General features: G+C 52.1%; 1 protein-coding gene across 6 annotated transcripts in view; it reads right to left on the bottom strand.

The window, feature by feature from the left end:
* Positions 1-2,104: 2,104 nt before the first annotated feature.
* Positions 2,105-19,094, bottom strand: part of LOC135912910 (sphingosine kinase 1-like) — a 111,497-nt gene continuing 94,507 nt past the window's right edge. For all 6 annotated transcript variants that reach the window (XM_065445511.1, XM_065445512.1, XM_065445513.1 and 3 more), the window contains 5 exons: positions 18,456-18,676; positions 16,873-17,074; positions 15,307-15,517; positions 12,268-12,615; positions 2,105-4,038 (listed from right to left, as the gene is read on the bottom strand). In XM_065445511.1, coding sequence (XP_065301583.1) covers positions 3,988-4,038; positions 12,268-12,615; positions 15,307-15,517; positions 16,873-17,074; positions 18,456-18,676 — 1,033 coding nt within the window. In that variant the 3' untranslated portion in view covers positions 2,105-3,987. The remainder of the gene's footprint in view (positions 4,039-12,267; positions 12,616-15,306; positions 15,518-16,872; positions 17,075-18,455; positions 18,677-19,094) is intronic.

Genomic DNA, 19,094 nt, shown 5'->3' with positions numbered 1-19,094 from the left:
ATGATAATTGCATGACGACGATGAAGTGACATTGACGGATTGATGATGATGATGGTATGACGATCGACGACGGCGCGAAGATTGCGGCACGATGTCGGCTATATGACAACGCAGTGACAGCAAGAGAGTGAAGACGGCGGCAGTATGACGATAACATGACAAACGAAGAAATGATTAGCGACATGAAGGCGATGAAATGAGACGACGGCGTCACAAATACAGCGTGTTGGTGTTGGAGCTTACATCCACGCCTACGTGCATCACCTGCCGCCGCGGGCCGTCTCTCGATCCCATCGATTCGCACTATACCCGCTGTTTGTTTGTGCTATATCCAGTACCGGCCAGTTGTGCAGCACTGTAGCCAGCACGGACGAAAATGTTACAACGAGGACCGTGCGACGACATTACCTTTAGTATGACCCACCCATACAGCAAGGGACGGAGGCAGGGAGGAAGCGCGCCGTCTACTATCGCGCTCAAGAAACAGGAAGGGCAGGCGTTCTACGCCGGCGGTGGCTGTGTATGGCGCGGATGGAGCGCGGCCGGCGAGCCCTAAGCGAACTGCGATGAGTACAGAGTCTCGGCGCGCCCAGGGATGATAGCTTCGTGTGCGTTGTATTCTTGCAGCTTAGTTCGCATTGTAGCGAGGCAGCACGACGGTCCATTCGCTCGCTGCTGCTGCCGCTATTCCTCACGCCAGCGTTTGACAGCGTGTGCCCGCGGTCACCGAGTGAGAGATGTGCTCGTGTTTGCTTGTGCGCACTTGACACCGTGCTTGCTACTTTAGTAAGCGAATGTTCGCAAGCTTATACGACCGATAAAATTACTCTCCTTACTTCGCATAGGCGTCGAATAATTTGCTATCACCATCGTTCCTTCGCCTGTCGGGCGAAACTGCAACCTTATTCAATAAAAAAAAATCGCAGTAAGAATGTGTCATTATTCGTTGGCCTGAAGCCGTAAAAGGGACATCTACCGCTCTTCAGCAGGCTCCGTTTGATGGCGCATGGATGCAAGCAAAGCTTGTCCGTAAATGCCTTTAAAGGGACACTAAAGTGAAAAGTCATTTGTTCCGCATCAGTAAATTACCGTTCTACAACACCAAAAACACCACTCTTACAACGATAAGACGTTTGGTAAACAAGAAAAAGCGCTAGAACGAAATACGAGTGGCGACGGCTACTTAAGTTCCCGCACCTGGGGGCTGTGACGTCTTGGATTTCGATGGCATCTTCTAGGGCCTACCAATTATATATAGCGATAGATTGACTCCATTGTGTTCTAAAGGAACCAAATATTAAACATGGCAAATTTCGGGAAGTTTTATTCAGCCAACGCGGCCCAAACGCGAAAACATACTTCGGAATCCCTGACGTCACGCTGACGTACCGGCGCTGGGGTTTCGGCGCGAAATTCAAATACTGATACTTGGACCTTCATTTTCTCATCTAATAAGCAAACAATTTTTTTAAATGACTGCCTGCATGGTTCTCAAACAATGCGTCATTAGTCTAAACTGATTTATTGTTTCGCTTTAGTGTCCGTTTAATGAGTGGAAAAAAAGTGTAGGATGTAGGTCACGTGGCGATATTGTATATATGTAGTGTAACATCGGTCTGCTCCAGGTAGCCGTCAGTTGCACGTCGCTCCTTCAGCTCACTGGCTCGTCCATCGCGAGCGAGCTCCTCAACAACACTTTGCAATATGGTGAACGCGGTTTCAATCAGAGATCCGGTACCTCGAAGAGGTGCGACGTTATGCTAATGCATTTCTCTCGCATTTACCACTGAATAGCCACTAAAACTTTTAAAATACACTTCCGCTGCCTATACTGCACCTTTAGCAGTACATGCATCTGAAGTTTAATTTCAACCAGGAGGGTAAGGTTAATTATAGTACAACGTTTCAGGTAGGCAATGTCGCTCATTGGGTGGTGGCGTAGTATAACCGTACCACAACCATACAGCTCCAGGCTCAAACTCGCGTAATAACTTTTTTGCTTTATTTCACTTCCTTTTCCACGACGTTCTAACATAACGTCACCTGACTAACAACTTCTTAGCGTATCCACTAACAAGACGAACACACACAAGACGTTCCAGCGTATTGTTCAGTCGATTTATTTCGTCCTTACATGTACAGCTGCTCATGAGGGACAATACGGGAAGATCGAAGACCAACGGTCGAGAAGGCACCTTTGTATTTGGAGATGGAGGAGAGACAGTCACTGCGTTTAATCTAATATATGCACATAACCAGGAGCTACAGCAGTGTCTCGATTATTCTCAGTTCGTCACGCAGGGCGCAGTTTCGCACGAATGCCCCTGACGACACTTCTCATTTACTCGGAAAAAATATCTTACCTTAGAATACACCTTTGTCGAGACAAGCGTCAGTGCCGATATACACATCGACCGCGCCCCACCACAGTACCACGTGACTTCGCTGTCAAGCAAGTTACCGTTTCTCGTCCATCAACATTCCCGCGGTCACGTGATGTCCTTCACACAAAACCATTAACACACTCACACACGCCAAGAAAAAAAAGAGGGGGGTAGTTTTTCGCAATCCGTCAGCTTTCACCACACCCAATTGCGGAGGATCATCGAAAAGAACGTCCGACAGTCGCAGCTGTAGGTCGAGGTAGCCGTCGTACCCTTCGTAGCGCCATCTCGGCGCAAAATTAAACAACACACGTACGCACACACATACAAGTATTGCAGCACCAACAGCCCAGTTTTGCACAGACGCATCTCGCGACTGCGACGAAGCGTCGTCACGTGCATGGTGTCAAGAGAAGCTTGCCGCGTCTAAACATAGCCTCCGAGATCACCGCGCGATCTCGGAGGCTATGTTCCGAGTCGCTTCTATCTACTAGCGCCGTCCGACGGCAGCTTCCTAGGACACCCTCGCATTATACTCGATGTCTGCCAAACTGACTGCGAAGTCAGTAGCACGCGCAAGGCTTCGCGAGTGCGAATAACTGAGACCGGTGCAACTGTTAGCGGGTTTTGAGCACTCTGCCGGTTTCTTCGAGCCGTGTTCATTTTCCTACAGTTTTGGGGAAAGAAAACCGTTGTCCACTGACATGGATAGCTGAAGGTCAGTGCACGAACCAGACAGCTGCTAACGACAATGGGCAATATACCCGTAGGTTAGAAGTCGAAGAGATAAGAGACCGACCCACGAAACGCATTGCTCGCATGTTTTGAGACACCGTGACAATAAGCGAGACAGTACGCAATTGAGTTGCCAGCTGCAGCGATACTTCTACAGGGCGCATGTTCGCTGGCAAACACAGCCTCGTAGTACAAGAATTATGAGCACAAACCCCAGTACAGGCATAGTGGAAGACTCGGAGGATCGTTGGGCCATCACAGTCCCGGGGATTAGAGGCTCGAACATTACGACGAAATTTCCGAGATAGCAAGGACGTCTCGGCAGTGGGAAAAAACCGCAAGAACAAAGGTGAAAAATAATTTGGGGTAGGGAGGGAATGCTATACCTAGTCAACCAAATCCGCAGCAAAACAAAGGTAAATATCAAATCATTGAGACCGTGCCGTTCCCGCGTCATGTACCGTGACGTCAAGGTTCAGCAGGGACTAAAACATCACAATCTACATTTGATCCTTGCCCGTGGAATGAAGATTGTAGGATCCGCACCTATGTAGACAAACGTCCGTTTCCTTCCGTCGTGGAACGATCCGCACTCCTAAGCAAACTGCACACAAATGTTCACGAGGCGCGCACACACAGTTCTTGTACTTGCCACGGGACTCGGGAACGCACCAGAGCAGGCAGTTGAGTCAATAGCTGGTCAACTTGAACTTAGCTCGCACGCCGCCGGACATGACTGGCTCTCGAGAACCTGTTCCAAAAAAAGACTATACCGCCGAACCTTGGCAGATGAAAACAATTCTCGCGCGCTTCCCCACATCTGTCCCTGTTGGCGATGCATCAAAAAATCGCGCCGTCTCGTACAATCCTAGAAAGTCAGAATTCGTCCCAGAGAAGGCAGCACCCGGGCCTGCAGAATCTGCGAGGAAGATGCAGACAGAAAAAGAAGGAAAGCTTTACTTGGGCAGAAGTTGAAACAGTGGTGGAGTATTGGTATTTCTAAACATAATTCCACATGAGTGATTTCGACAGAATTTACCATTAAGCAACGGTAGTTAAAAGGAATGACACGGAAAACAGAACGTGTTCAGATCTGTAAAATTCACCGGTACGTCAGTGGCCCTGAAAGGGTTAAAGTGTGCTAAAAAGAAGAACTAGACAAGTACTAGCCCTGTCAGTTTGCCAAGATTGATTCAGTAGTATATGCAACTTATTTAAAACCGATTCAGCCAGAGTCATTTTTTCGTTGCACTCCAGCCTTAAACGGGCATAGACACTCAGAGTGTCATATCTTAAGTTCCCACCAAGCTGCAGCCACACATGCAACACTTAATTTGCACAAGCAAAGCACGAAGTTGAAAATACATTATTAGGTCACATGCGCAAGTTAGGAAATCCAAACTGTTCCAAGCACCTATGACGACCTCAACAAATAAGTCTTCCTACGTGGTTTGCGGACCCTCACATACACGCCCTTAAAGCGACCGGCGGTCAGGCAGAGCGATGTTTGGGTACGAGAGAGCCTACTGAACGTTTTGTCAAGCTAAGTGTCTACCCTAACATCTTGTTTCAATTGAAGCTTAATATGTGAATGGCTTTGCCTCACGGTATGAGTTTGTTCCACCGTGTGTGTTGTTTCATAATGCATCTGCTATGATCCAATGACCTTTTATAATGATTATAAAATCCTCAATTTTCTTTCCATAGGACAACCCGAGTCGCTTTGGCAAGGCTATTGTACAGTGTGGACGCCTTCTCGAATTGTGAGTTTGACCTAATCTTGGTTGCCTTTGTGAAACCATGGGTGTGATGTCATATATCGGTATACTGTGCTACGGAGATCCGTGGCGACGTGGTTCAAGACGAGAACGAAGAGAAGCTATCGAGATCGACTATTAGCAGAAAGCAGGGCGTCTACGAAAAGCCTTCCCGTCAAGGTTCCGCGGGCTAGGACCATGGCAGCAGCATTGTGGATTTTTCCAGACCAGGTCACCACGCCCAGGGCCGTACCACTCGGAAGGGACGTAAAGGTCTCCTGTCCCTTGATCCCATGTGACTCGCGTCTGTTACCCCTGACCCTCCCTGACCTTGAGCCGTAGATCGGGGCCTCAAGAAGGTTTACCGTTTTTCTCACGTCAGTTCGGAAGAAGAAGAAGAAGAAGAAACTTTAGTAAAGAATAGTCCGGCAGTTCTTGATGTGGTGGCCTCAGGTGACGGCTCGAAGTTCTTGGACTCGAGCGGCATCTTCGGCTTGCCGGACGGCCCAGAGCTGGTCTGCCAGCTCTGAACTTCTGATAGCCGCCTCCCAGCGGCGGCGACGCCTACGGAGAAGGTCCCCGGCGGCTCCCGCATCCGGGGCGGCGTCGGGAAGAACGGAGCTCGAGCCTTCTACTCTGGCAACAGCCGCGATTATGGACGCGTCGCCAACGGAGCTGCTTTGATTACCGTTGTTGCCGGTACACTCCCAGAGCATGTGTCGCAGCGTTGCTCTGCGTCCGCATGTTTTACACGCGTCTGTTGGGTACAAACGCGGATAGCAGTGGTGTAAGATAGCGGGGCTAGGGTAGGTGTGCGTCTGGAGCAAGCGTAACGTCACGGCCTCGTTCCTGTTCAGTTTATCGTGTGGTGGCGGGAATCTGCGTCTTTCGAGTCTGTAGTGTTGGGTGAGGTCTCTGAACGTGGTTAGGCGATCGCCCCACGCCCAGTGTGTTTCTTGTTGCTGTGTTTCTGTTGTAGTGTCCCGATCCGGCAGATCCAATGCCCCGCTCTCGGGGGCGGAGGCGGCCACATAATCAGCGGCGGCTCGGCGTGTGAGACCTCGAGCCGTGGCGTGGGCCGCCTCGTTTCCCGCTAGCGGAACATCGGTGTGTGCCGGGGTCCAGAGGAGGAAGACCGTAGAATTTTGGGGTTGCGAGGGCGATGACGAGTCGCCGTCGTCAGAAATTTGGAGTATGCGGGCCGCTTCCCGCGAGACACGACCGCGCGCGAAGCCGCGGATTGCCGCCTGCGAGTCGCAGATCACGATCGCAGCGTTCGGCACCGCGACGAGCGCTAGGGCTATCGCGGCTTCTTCGGCCGCTTCCGTGTGTCCCGTGGTCACCGTGGCGCTCGCGAGGCACCTACCCGAGCGGTCTACAACCGCTATCGCGTGCGCGCTTCTCCCTCCTCCATATCGCGCCGCGTCTACGTACACCGCCTCGTTGCTGTTACCAAACCTCTTCTCAAGGTCGCTTGCTCGTTTGTTGCGTCTCCCGGCGTGGTGCGTCGGGTGCATGTTCTTGGGAAGCGGCGGGATGATCAGGCGGTCGCGAACAGAGGCGGGAACCGCCATCTTTTCTCCATGCTGAGTGTGGTACGCGATGCTGAGCGACTCGAGGATGCATCGACCTGCCTTTGACCTGGATAATCGTTCGTATTGCGCAATGTCGTGCGCCTCGATTAACTCGTTGAGAGAGTTGTGAACTCCGAGCTCTAGAAACTTGTCGGTGCTCGCGTTGAGTGGAACGCCGACCGCCCTCTTGAAAGCCTTTCGGATCATGCATTCGACTTTGTTTTTTTCGGACCCGATCCACCCCAGGTAGGGGCCAACATACGTTATGCGGCTTATCGCGTACGCCTGCACGAGACGGATCGCGCACTCTTCACGCATACCATTGCGTCTGTTAGTGATGCGACGCAAGAGTCGGATGGTGTCATCTACCGAACGACGAAGTATTCGCACCGTCTCTCCGTTATGGCCGTTTGCCTGCAGGTGTAACCCTAGGATTCTAATTTTCTCTACGTGCGGTACGGGAGTACCATCTGCCAATGTAATGCGTATTTTGGAATATTCCCGTTCCTGTTCGCGCAGGGTTTTACGACCTCTCCTTGTGGGTTTGTAGAGTAAGAGTTCGGACTTGGTAGCCGAGCACTCGAGGCCCGTTCCACGCAAGTAATTCTGAACCGCATCTACTCCTGCCTGTAGCGTTCGCTCGACGTGACCGTCACATCCCCCTCCGGGAACCCAGAGGGTGATGTCATCCGCGTAGAGACTGTGATGTAATCCTTCTATTTCTGTTAATTTCTCGGGTAGACCAAGTAGAACTAAATTAAAGAGTAATGGTGATATGACGGATCCTTGCGGCGTGCCGCACGGACCCGTCTGAAATTCCGGTGATTCCTCGTCACCGACGACGACGCATGCGCGCCTGCCCGTGAGGAAGTCTCTAACGTAATTATACATTCTTTGGCCTAGTCCTAATGTTCTAATTGTTTTTAAGATCGCTTCGTGCTTAACACTGTCAAAGGCCTTTTTAATATCTAAGCCTAGAATTGCCTTAGTGGAGCTGGTAGTGTCGTCTACGATCTGGTGTTTAAGTTGAAGCAATACGTCCTGTGCGGAGAGGTTGCGGCGGAATCCTAGCATGGTGTGCGGGAACGCGTCATGATCTTCGAGAAAGTCGGTCACGCGGGTGAGAACTGCGTGTTCCATGACTTTGCCGACGCAAGACGTAAGCGAAATCGGTCTTAGATTATCGAGCGTAACTTGCTTGCCAGGTTTAGGAATCATGATAACGCGGGCCCGTTTCCACGCTTCGGGAAGGGAACCCTCTCGCCAGCACTCATTGACGTAGGCCGCGAGTCGGGAGATTGACTCGTCGTCTAGGTTTCGGAGAGTCTTGTTGGTAACCCGGTCCGGGCCGGGCGCCGATCGAGTGTTGAGTTCGACCAGGACTAACCGAATTTCCGATTCGCTAAATTCCGCGTCCAGTTTCTTGTTTGTGACGCCGTCGTACTCAGCGTACTGGATGCTTTCGGCTTTCTTAAAGTAACGGTCACGTATGGCGTCAAGGAAGTTATCGCCTTTATAATCTCTTAGGAGTCTACGAGTCTTGTGGCCTTGAGCGGCCCGAGTCTCCTCCGGATCTAATAGGTGTCTAAAAAGGCGCCAAGCGCTCGCCCCGGTCATCTGCCTCTCGAGGCCGTTGCAAGTGTCTTCCCATTGTGCCCTGCATACCTGAAGTGCGTGTTCTTCGATGTCTCTGTCTAACTGCGCTATGCGTTTGCGCAACGCCTTATTATGTCTTTGGCATTTCCATCTCTTTAGGAGGGCTCGCTTTGCTTCCCACATGTGTAGGAGCCTGCTGTCAATTATTTCGAGGTTCGCCTCGGGCGGAACCTCGCTCGTTGCTGCACCTACGTCCCTTCTGAGCGTCTCGGTCCACTCGTCTATGTCCGTAATCGGCTTATCGCCTCGCCCCGCTTCTTTTCGTTTCTTGCGGAACGTGTCCCACTTCACGAGCTTGAGCTTACGACCTTTGCCCTCAGGGTAAGTACCACGACCGCTCGGGCCCGTGCCTATCGTTATCTCGATCAGCGCATGGTCGCTCCCCAAATCTTCCTGCGTGTTTTGCCAGTGTGCAGTTGTTACATTTGAAACAAACGCAAGGTCTGGTAACGTATCGGCACTCACGCTGTTCCCTCTGCGTGTAGGATCGGCGGGATTCGCGATCAGTGCAAGCCTTTGGTCTTGCGAGTCTTCCCAAAGGTGTTTGCCCTTGGGTGTTTCTCGGGTGTAGCCCCAGGCTCCGTGGGGCGCGTTAAAGTCGCCCGCAACAAGTAGAGGCTCGCCGCCGGAAGCCGCGCGCGCGGCCCGCAGTAGGTCCCCGAATCTGTGCTGCAGTGTGGGTTTACTATACACGTTAAGGACGAATAGTCCTCGGCCGCTCTTAGGGATTAATTCTACGAACACGTGAGGGATGTTTACGCAGGCAAGTTCTCGCTGCGCCACAGTGACATTACGCCGAACGAGCACGGCGGCGACCGGCAACGGGCGTGGCGGGGGAGACGGCCGGCGCGGCACCATCGCCCCCGGCCCAGCGCCGCCCGCCACGCGGGGTGTAGCCCGTTTCCTTCTTTGCCTGCTCTCCGTCGCGGTCGCGTCTATGGCTTTGTAGCCAGCTAGTTTAACCGGATGGTTTGTCTCCTGTAAAAGGATCACGTCTGGTTTTGTCTCGCGGCTGCGTATGAATTGCTGGAGATTCCCCCGCTTCCTCCTGTAGCCCCGGCAGTTCCACTGCCAGATTGTGTATTGTTGTTTCCCAGTGTTAGTGTGCTTCATTGCGTGTGTAGCCATGGTGATGCCTGTATTTAATTTAAACCGTCACTATCGAGGCGACTTGGTTGCTGCTGCGGTTGCAGCTGCGGTTGCGTCTCTACGTCTGTGAGCGTGTTTTGCTGCTGCTGATTGTGTTGTTGCTGTCTAGCGTATGGCTTGCTCATTGTTCTGATTGGTCTGCCTGCAGCTGGCGACAGCCTCGTTTCTATGTCGTCTATGCGCACCAAGTGCGCGGCGAACATTTGTGTTATTTGGTCAGAGAGCTTAGCTAGCGCGGTATTGAACATTTCGTTCATAAGAGCCGTCTGTGTTGTAAAACGTTCCTCGAGGCTCTTCTCAATATTGTCCACACGTTTCTGAAGTTTCTCATAACGGCCGCATCCCTGTTTGCTGTCGGGTCTTGCGGGATCTAGTGCGATCCTTTTCGCGGTAACTGGTCGATCATCGCGTTCATCCGCCGTCTCCCTCGAGCTGCCCTCGTTGTCCGTGTCCATCCCGGCCGGCTCAGGCCGTGATGGAGTCGGTGATCGAGGCGCTGAGGTCGGCGGCATCGTCGTTTTACGTTGCGATGGTTGCTGCGGTTGTGGAGCCTCGCCTTTCAATTTGATATTCTCCTTTCTAAGGAGCGCATTTTCGCGTTTAAGCTCTGCAATTATCAATTCTAATGGCTCTAGACGTTGTTTTAGGACTCGCTCTATCGCTCGCTCGAGCTCGTTCCCACCGCCGCCGCCAACAGCGGGCCCGCCAGAGCGGCCCGCCGAAGCGCCTCCGCCGCCGGGAGAAGCGGCGATAGCCGCCCAGCTCACCTGTTGCCCAGTGCTCTTGTGAACTTGCTGCTGCCATGGCTGCTGCTGCTGACTTTGTTGGTTGATGTGGCCCACAGCTGCGGTGCCCAGACCGTCGCCACCGCGCGTCATCGACGTACTTCCCGGCCTCTGTGCTCGGTTGCGAGAGCGGGATCGAGATCGGGATGTTCCCGCACGGCCCTTCCCGCCGCGGCTAGTCGAGCGTCCTCTTCGGTTGTCGGTGACTGAATGGCGGTCTATCTTTGGAAAATTGAGGTAGTAGCTGTCGTTGCCAATACAGTCGCTGCTGCTGTTGTAACCGCTGCCGTACGCTGTGGCTGCTTCTTCCTCTTCTTGTCTTTTTCGCTCTAGTTGGCGACGCTTGACTACGTATGGGGTCTTGTACCTCGCCTTGCACCTGCGGTCTCCCGTGAAGTGTCCCTTGCCGCACAGTCGACACCGCGGCTCGCATTGATGGTCAGGCGACGGATTGTTGCGTCCGCATCCACGGCAAATCTTGTCGTTGGGATTGGGGCACACGTCGGCGCGGTGTCCCAGCCTGCCGCACTCGTAGCACACGTCAATCTGCTTCCTGTAGAGGGAGCATCTGACGAGCATAGGTCCGTAATATACGTATCTCGGTACGTGGAATCCGTCGAACAAAACGATTATGTTGTCGGTGTTGCTCATGCGTTTCGCGTGCAGCACTCCGGGGTTGCGCTGCGTCACTAGATTAGCGATGATGTCTGCCGGGCTCTCGCTCTTGGAAATGTTCCTAATCAGGCCCTTGGAAGTGTTCTCCGGGGCGGCTTGATAGCTATTCGCCTCGAACTCTCGGTCTCCGATGCACAGCTTGCTAATGGCTCCGTAGCGTTTGGCTCTGTCTTCAGACGGCGTGCTGAGCACCACCACGTTCTGTTTAACGTTGAGGCAGATGCTATCTTCGCCGGCCGCTTCTCTGCCTACACCCGCCGCGTTACGTAGGCAGCAGTAAATGCGATCCGTGCCGTAATCGCGCACGTTGAAGCCGCCTCGAGGGCGTACGACGATTTTGTAATCGTCCGGCGGCAACTCTGGCATTCGGCTTGCCATGGCAACCTGCTGCACTTGACGGGCGTACTTCCTTTTGTACTGCGCTGTGGTGACTCCCGTATTCGATGTGGCTGCCGTCCGTGGCTGCATGTGCACATGCTGGTTATGCGCCGACTCGGTCGCACCGTCGGCCTGTTTCTTCCTCTTGACATCGCACCACCCCGCTCCCTTGCCGAAATCTTCCGGCCTAATATCTGTTCCTTCGACCTGTACAACTTCCATTGAACGTCAGGAAAGGCCTGGCACCTTGCCGTCGGAGTCTGGGAGCTCCAATGAGGTCCGGCGGCACGGTAGGCTTGGCACGCCCCGCCGCCGCGGCGGCCGGGCAATAGTAGCCTACGTGGAGATAGGCTTAGCTCGCCCCGCCTGCGTGGCGGGACAAAAGGCGCTGCTTATCGGCCAGAAGATGGGCCCACCTGGCGAAACTTGGTGTCGGGGGAGTCCTGATGAGTCCGCCGATCGCTGGTAAGAAGAATTACCACGAGAAGCTCGATAATCTGCCAAAAACATAGGAAAATAGAGGAGCCGACACGAAGCACGCCTGCACTCCGTGGTCTTCTTCTTCTTCGTCAGTTCGGACTAAACATTTAAAGCAGTTCGGACTAAACATTTAAAGCAGGGTTCGTTGCATCTTTTGTGAAAAGGAGGACTTGTTATAGACATATCAACTTACACTTCTAAATATACATATGTAGAACCCAAGGTACTCCCTGAACGTTAGCCCTGCATCGGGCACCTCAAAATGTTTTACTGTGTCACATCACAGTATATTTTACGTTTTCTTTCAAGACCCGCGACTCAATTGAGGTACAAGGTGTAACGCGCACTTCGGTCTTACATCAAAATTTAAAGCAGGGTTAGTTGCATTTTTTTGTACGAAAGGAGGCTTCTTCCAGACATCTGGACTTACAGTTCTCTAATGTATTCAGATACAGAAGACCCTCCTGGAGTGTCAGCCCCGTGTTGAGGGGGGGGGGGGGGGGGTGCCTCAATATGTTTTACTTTAGCACGTCAAAGCCAAGGTGAAGGTTTCTTCGAAGACCCACACTCGTGTTGACTCCCCCCCCCCCCCCCCCCGAGTGTCAGCCCCGTATTTGGGGAGGGTGCCTCAAGAACTTTCGCCGTAGGACGTCAAAGTCTAAGCGAAGGTTTTTTTTTTCTTTCGAAGACCCACCCTCGTCTTGACGACCTCGCCGTCCACGGTTATGGTGCAGTCGGAGAAGGTCTCCAGGCGGAACGCCCGCACCGGTATGAGGCGCACGAAGGGCAGGTCCACGTGCTGGCCGGCCTCCTGGGCCTTGAAGTAGCTGAGCACCTGGAAGCGGGTCACCTCACCCCGGATGATGAGCAGCCACGCGATGCCGTCGTCCAGCCGGGACTCGGGCGCGATGAACAGGTTGGTGCCCAGGTGGCTGACCGTGCTCGAGTAGCAGATGATGAAGCGCCCCTCCTCCACGGTCCAGTCGTCCGGCACCGGGTCCGTCAGCGCCGGGAACCACTCGGGCGCCGAAAGCGCGGGTTCCTGCATGTCGTTCGACCCGCAGGTGAGCGTAGCTCGACGACCTGGCCTGGTGCTCGACGTACACGGGGTGTAACGCGCGACACGGCCTCGACATTTAGACCACTGGTCCGCGATATCTTTTCTTTCTATTTCTTTTTTTTGCGGGAAAGATTTCGAAGCTTCTTCTAGACACATACTGAAGCAGGGTTTGGGTACGGGCTATCTGGTTACAGACGTCCGGATACATCCAGTTACAGACATCCGGGTGCTCGACGTACACGGGGTATAAGGCGCGACACGGCCTCGACATTTAGACCACCGGTCCGCGATATCTTTCTATTTCTTCGTTTGCGGGAAAGAATTCGAAGCTTCTCCTAGACACATACTGAAGCAGGGTTTGGGTACGGGCTATCTGGTTACAGACGTCCGGATACATCCGGTTACCAACGTACGGATATGTAGGAGTCAAGACTTCAAAAATACTTCTACGTCCCAAAGTGCGGATCCAGTCACCGCTTTGAGCTGGGGACTCGGGGTTTCTCGTCAGGGCTCCTGAGGAAGACGAAAGCCCTTGCCAAACGACTGTTGGCTCTGGCTTGCAGCTTCCCTTGATCACCCACTGTCAATAATTCTGTCTCCAACTTATAGCGACTAATTCTCTTTGCCTAGTTTAAACTGACTAATTACCGGGGCTTAATGTCCCGGAACACTATTGGGGACACGAGATGAGCCATAGTGGAGGGCTCCGGATCAATTTTAACCACCTGGGTGTCTTTAACTTGCACCTAAATTACGTGCACGAACGTTTTTTTAGAGCGCAGCTCTTTGGCGTCCGTTCCTGGGTTTCGCGTCGTCGTCGGCGTTGTCGTCGGCCTCGTAACCAGCTCCGCCCCCCTTTCATCCCCCCAGCGCTAGCAGCGACCGACTGATACCGCTGGATGCCGCTGACGCCGCTAGAGAGTCAAGATAACGTGACTGCATAGAACACCGTCGCCGCCATGCAGAAAGAGGAAGAAAGGGTCCCCCCCCCCCCGTTCTTGTGTGGCGGATAGGGTGCTCTTCAGTTGCCGACGCGCCGGTTATTTCACGCAGGCCCCGGCACGTCGACGAATACGTGACCACCTTCCCACGGCTAGACCTGGTTCTTAGCGCTGCGGAAGCGAGGGTATCATATTGTTTGTGTCGGCATCGGCGGCGTTGTCCCTGAAACCAACTCCGCAGCTGGGGTTGACTCACTATCGGCGTCAGCGGCATCAGTCAGTCGCTGCTATCTCTTCCCTCCTCCCTTTAACGTGTTGTCCGCTTGCTGCGCGCGCTTCTGCCCCCATCGTTTGCCGCTGGGTGTACACGCCGCCCCCCTCCCCCCTCTTCCTGCGAGTCTCCGGCTGTCAAAGCGCCGGCTCGAACTTAATTCCTTTCTTCGCTCCTCCTCCAATGCAACCCCTGTGCGGTGGCAATCAGAGAGCCAGATCGGTGGCGGCGGATCTGTATATGTGCACCGCCCGAGCCGAAATTGCCGCTGCCGTTCGCCCTCCTACCGTTCAAGACAACCGGCTTACCGGCTCATCGGCTGGTACATCCATGTATTCTCCGACCACAAAGCTTCGTTCATGACTGTCAAGAACTGGTAGTGGAGTCTTTGTTAAAGGAATACGTGTGAAAAAAAAAATCTGTGATAGCACATACATGTGTTGCTCGCTTTCTTTGCCTCAATCTATCGAAAAGGTGAAACAGCTTATTTGCTGCGCTCAAATTTCGCATTAGGAAGTAACGTAATCGTCGGTAATTTTTTTTTTCATTTCACCCCCGAGTCGGGGATGAAATTAAAAAAAAGATAAAAAAGCTACTTATGCTACTTTTACTGCCCTTGGCTCAAGTTGGCTACTTTTGGGCTAGTTTCCCGATTCTTTGGCTACATGTCGTTTTTTCGACCTGGCAACCCTGCGCCCGACGAAATGCGGCCGCTGGGACCGCGAACCGAACCCGCGACCTCGTGCTCATGCAGCAGGACGCCGTAGCCATAGAGTCTCCTACAAAATTACTAGAGGGAACTCTGGCGATAGTGTCTACGTGAGCTACAATGGGAGTGGTTGTCCCAGCATGGGAATTATGGGAAGTACATGGATTTGCCTAAACTTCGTCCGTTTGGCTTCAAACAGCTTTGTGACTTTGTAAACTCGTAATTTTGAACAGTTTATTGCGTAATAAATAATTAAATAAACGTAATTAAAATTGTCCGACGGCAGGATTCGAACACAGGGACTCTAGTACAGAAGCCTGATACTGAAACCATTAAGCCACGGATGCACGTATCGACAAGCGAATGAAACACACTTATGAACTTATCGCGGGCATGCCAGTGCTTTGAGACGCTAGAGACGCTTGGCGCGTTTCGATTTGGGCACATAGACAAGCTCAATCGTTGCAATTAATAGCAATTGTACGCGTTCCCGGCGTCTTCTGCACTTCGACGAATATAGATTGCGCTGAAATATACGACAATAAGATTTATATAGCGTAATATACAAAGCCACAAGAACGTTTGAATCCATAAGCACGAAGATCAGATAAATCCATGTACTTCCCATCATTCCCATGGTAGGACAACGATTGCAGCGCCAGAGTTCCCTCTAGTAATTTTGTAGGAAACTCTATGGCCGTAGCCACTGAACCACCGCGGAGAGGAGGTCGAAGGGAGGTCGTCGCACTTGCCTGCGGCTTGGGCCCCGGCACGCGCTCGACGCTCGAATCGGCGACCAGTTCGAGCTCGGGCGGCAGCTCCTCGCCCGTGAGAGGAGTCACGTGGTCCTCGGTGCCACCCTGCACGGCGTGCTCCGTAGCCCTCTCCAGGCCGCTCTCGTTCCCTTCGTCCTGTGACGTCCCGCAATCGCCCATGCGGTGGCCTTCCGGAGCGCTATCAGACCTGGAAATCGGAGCGTCCAAAATAAAAATAAAAATAAAAATAAAATAAAATAAATCACATGGTGCTTCACGCTACACACGGGCAGGAATGGGCGGGGAGGTAGAGGGCGTGAAAACACGGACAAAAAAGGGGATACGTATGCGTTAACTGTTATAGGGCCAATGCCAATGTGCGGCCCTCGATTTACTGGATTATCTGGGGACGCCGCCGCGATGTCCACCCGTTGCGCTTGTGCGAATATAATATTCAGACAAGATTGTCCGATCATACAAACCGCGGGTTCTATTGCGCCAATAACCGCGTAAACGTTCGTTACTTTTGTCACTGCAGAGCCGCACATAACCAGTGACAACACAACTAGTGCCCAAAGTTGGTCCGACGGTTGGGTTTTGAACCCTGTTCCCTAAGCACAGCCGCCCGCCGCTGAAACCATACGACCTTGACGCACCCAGTGACACAAGCTGGAGAGAAGCGGTTAGGTATACAGGCAGATAGTCTCCCGAAGTTCCCAAACAATGATGGAGTCTCATTAAAAGTGCACCTAGCATATACGCTGACAACACGGGAACTTAATAGAGAATTTTAGTGCGTCCGGTATTCCGGCAAACCGCCCGCGACCATCCGGCAATCCGCCCCCGTTTGCCGGAATAGCGGACACGCTAAAAGTCTCTAATTTTTGTATCGTAGCGACATCGTATCGTATGTATGTATGCATCGTATGTATATTGTATACTGTGAAGCAGAAAGACGAATGCGGGCAATCTGGCGTGCTTGGGTCGCTGTGGTTATGACATCCCGAGTGTACTCTGTCGGCGAATCGAGCGTGGTCGAGAGGAGTGTCTCGAAAGGCAAAGTTGGCTCACGGCCGAAGAGGAGATAGAAGGGGGAATAGCCAGCTGTGTCGTGGCGCGAGGAATTGTAGGCGAACGTGACAATATTGACATTGTATGTCAATACGCATGCACCATGTGCATGCTGTGCAAACAACTTATCTGTTCTTGATAAAAAGACACACCCCTTCCTAAAACCTACATATGTACACATGTTCAATAAATCGGAGTTCTTTCCCCCACTGCCCCGGCCCAGCATGTTCGTCTTCCTAGGCGCTACGATACATGGCGTCATAAGTGGGATGCGTAGTCAAGCACGGCTTTGATCTTCGACGGGCAGCACTGTGGGGGCTACGTAATGGATTCATTGAGAGCGCCTGGTCCGTTAAACATGACGGGAGAAGCGAGCAAGAATTGCGCAGAACACGTGTGCCGCTCGGCGCACAAGATACGATACAATTTTAACACAGTCAGGAATATCACGCTTCTGGTCTAACAAAGTGCGCATATACGATGCCTACCCACCTGTGAAATGTCCTCGCGCTGCCGTTCTGGCCGCACAGTTCGCCGAGGTCGGTGCCCGACGACTGGTTGCGGGGCAGAGGTGACAACGAGGGCCCGTTGCGCGCCGACGATGACGTCACCAGCCGCGAGATGACTCCGTTGCCGCCCTTCATCTTCTCGGTGGCGGGCAGGTACGATATCCGGCCGTGGTACGTACGCAGGTCTACAAAACGTTGCAAAGCGAGCAGACGGCGCTCGATAATTGAGGCGAGGCGCGAGAGTTCGTGATAGGGGTGTGCGATCACAGTCAACTCCCGTTAATTCGAACTCGGTTAATTCGAATTTTCGCTTAATTCGAACGCACTGATACGTCCCGGCGAGAAACCATACATTGCTATGAAAAAAAAACTCGTTTACTTCAAACGCGAAAGCACGCCGCTTCGGTTAATTCGACCCCCCTAATAGGGTGTGCGATCACAGTCAACTCTCGTTAATTCGAACTCGGATAATTCGAATTTTCGCTTAATTCGAACGCTCTGAAATGTCCCAGCGAGAAACCATACATTGCTATGAAAAACAAAACTCGTTTACTTCGAACGCGAAAGCACGCCGCTTCGGTTAATTCGACCCCCCTAACAGGCGCACCCTCGTGCACGCCGAGTATACTAAGGCTGAAAAACAAGAAATTCAGCAGATGGCGCTTCTGTTTCTCTAGGCGTGAAGCTGTCTTCCTTCTACTTTTTTTTCATAACCTTAATTTTTTTTTCAGTCTAACTCTGAGGCAGCGTTTAAAAATGTCGGCGCTCGTCACCGCATGCCTTTTGAGTCGCACTTCAAGACTAAAAAAACAGAAAGACATATAATAACTACTTCGAGCAATAAACAAATATTTGAATTGGTTCATTTTACCACCGTTCGTTAATTCGACCTCACGGATAATTCGACCAAATTTTACGCTCCCGCAAGGGTCGAATTAATGGGAGTCGACCCTATTCGTACCCTTCAAATACTGAATCAAAAGATCCAAGTAAATACGAGTATTTTATTCGGATAGTTTCCGAATATTTGACATTCCCAAATGTGCGCAATCATTCATAACATTGAAGCAAGAATGCGCTAAATCCCGACCCGGAGGTCACAGCAGATTTAAAACACCGGAAACCACACGTAGTGAAGCAAGCTATACGTCGATCATGAAGCCAGATGTTTTGCGGCTAAAACGCTAACCTTCGCACTCGCCAATGAGCCCCGAGTATGCGAATTATTTGTCTAGTACGAATGCTGCATTTGTGCTTTTAAGAAACAACGCTTATAACGTATACGGTATAATGCAAATGACTGAAGCTTTTCAACATTCTGAACATATACTAGGGATGCGAAGATCACTTCACAGTAATGGTGAAAACGGCCATTCATCATTCGAACAGGTTTCGAATTGGATTCGATTGTAGAATAGAAACATACAAGTTTCCAGGTCGAGTCCTTGCTTCGTAAATCGAACGCAGCGTAATTGATGATGAAGGTTATTATTATTTATCGGCATCCCCTTCGAAACGGACGTGGAGGTGACAAATAGGAGAGGTCAGGAGGCGTAGCCCACTCACTGAAGACCCTCCAGAAGGCCCACAGGGTGAAGCGTATCTCTCCGATGGCACGCAGCTTCTCGGACTCGATGTCGATGTCGGCCATGATGCCCCAGCCGACGTTCAGGAACGAGTAGAGGGGTCCCGACGGAGTCTCCACCTTCATCAGGTCCAGAGGGGCCACCCGTCCCTTGGCGATGCCCAGCGTCGACGCCAGAATCGGATCGCTCACGTAGGGTTCACTGCGTAGCAAACACTAACCGTGAGACAGAACCTAGAAGGGGGCTCACCTATGGAGCAGGACACTGTGGTATAAACGTTACGAACAGGGATAAGGTGCCTCAGAAAGGCTGGCCTAGGTTTAAATAGGTGGACTATGTTCGTCAAAGGCCTACGCCAAAGGCCTACGTTTCAATAGATGGACCTACGTTCGTCAAAGGCCTACGTTTCGATAGGTGGACCTAGTTTCGTCAAAGGCCTTTATTTCGAAAAATGGGCCTACCTTCGGCCAATGAGGCCTTTGACGAAGATATATGTCCGCCTATCGAAACGTGGGCCAGCCTTTCTGGGGCACCTTTTTACTGTTCGTAACTTTTATACAACCGTGAGAGGGAGAGTATTTTCCGAGAAGGTCGCTACACTGTTTCACAGTATTAGAGT

This window comes from Dermacentor albipictus, chromosome 8 (assembly GCF_038994185.2).
Source record: "Dermacentor albipictus isolate Rhodes 1998 colony chromosome 8, USDA_Dalb.pri_finalv2, whole genome shotgun sequence".
Lineage (NCBI taxonomy): Eukaryota > Metazoa > Arthropoda > Arachnida > Ixodida > Ixodidae > Dermacentor > Dermacentor albipictus.
The sequence above is the reverse complement of the archived record's forward strand: the minus strand, read 5'-3'. Positions and strand labels throughout refer to the sequence as shown.